This window comes from Chanos chanos, chromosome 13, assembly GCF_902362185.1.
Source record: "Chanos chanos chromosome 13, fChaCha1.1, whole genome shotgun sequence".
In the NCBI taxonomy this organism is placed as follows: domain Eukaryota; kingdom Metazoa; phylum Chordata; class Actinopteri; order Gonorynchiformes; family Chanidae; genus Chanos; species Chanos chanos.
Window position 1 is genome coordinate 1822501 of NC_044507.1, and position 1177 is coordinate 1823677.

The 1177-nt window shown below is 46.9% G+C and overlaps 1 protein-coding gene across 1 annotated transcript in view; it reads right to left on the reverse strand.

Annotated features, from left to right (window-relative positions):
- Positions 1-971, reverse strand: part of chkb (choline kinase beta) — a 13152-nt gene extending 12181 nt beyond the window's left edge. The window contains exons 1-2 of the mRNA XM_030790686.1: positions 410-971; positions 162-270 (exon numbers count right to left, since the gene is read on the reverse strand). Coding sequence (XP_030646546.1) covers positions 162-270; positions 410-753 — 453 coding nt within the window. The 5' untranslated portion in view covers positions 754-971. The remainder of the gene's footprint in view (positions 1-161; positions 271-409) is intronic.
- Between the last annotated feature and the right edge of the window lie 206 nt (positions 972-1177).

A 1177-nucleotide genomic window follows, 5' to 3' on the forward strand; every position in this document is an offset into this window, starting at 1 on the left:
CTGTAAACTCTATATTACCGCTCTGGTATTAATGTGTCTGTTCTGTAAACTCTATATTAACGCTCTGGTATTAATGTCTCTGTTCTGTAAACTCTATATTAACGCTCTGGTATTAATGTCTCTGTTCTGTGAACTGGAGGGAGAAAGTCAGCCAGACGTACCTGTAGAATAGCCCCGTACACACGCAGTAGGACTTTTCCCGGCTCGTCCCCCACCGGAGCCACATGTTCCGGTAAACTACACATGTAGAGGAGGTTACTGAGGCCTCCACTAGAGAGAGAGAGAGAGAGAGAGAAAGAGAGAGAGAGGGAGAAAGAGAGAGAGACAGAGTGAGAGAGTCTTTAAAGGATTCTGGAGAAAAGCTTGTATAGCTTTGGAGATCAAAAAGAGATAGATTTCTTTTTTGTACCAGATACTACTAATTTGAAAGTCTTCCTCGGAAATGGTCTTCCACGACCCGGCAAGAAAGTCCCGGCACCAAGCATACGCCCTACTCTTCGTGTCCCGGTCCACCTCATCCGAACGCCCGTCCCGGTAGGATTCAGCTTCGGAGTCGTCGTCTCCGTTCGGTCCGCGCGGACTTGGCGCTCTCAGGTTATTCTCGTTAACGACCAAGGTGTCCCCGACGTCCTTCGAGAGGACCGGGCCGACGTCGTGGGTCTTGACCGTGGGAATGTTTTTGTGTGGTCCTCTTTCAGACTTGTGCAAAGCTCCATCACTCATGCTCTCAATGACGCTCTCACCCGCCTGCATCGCAGTACACGCAACGGTCTGTGTGTGTAAGTTTGTGTGCAAGTGGGTAGCAGAACAGTTGAACCAACCTTAAATAGCTCCGCAGAACAACAACAAAAAAAGAGTTTTGTATGATGGGACAAAAGATCAACGAACAAGACGTGTCTGCATGGTGACAAAGTGCACTCGCAAATATCCTCGCTGGCAACGCGAAATATGACTCACAGAATACACTTCCCGGAAAAGGACGGTCGCTCAGTTTCAAGCTACAAACAGCGAGCTGTAGCTCCTCAAGAATGGTTTGGTTAATAAATAAACAATGTATCTGTTAATGTTGTTGTCTAAATGTTAATTTTCCACACCGTTAATTAACCTCACTTCCTCATTGCGTGGTTGGAAGCCGTTGTCATGTCATCGCATAAGCGTTTTAAAAAGATTGACTGAC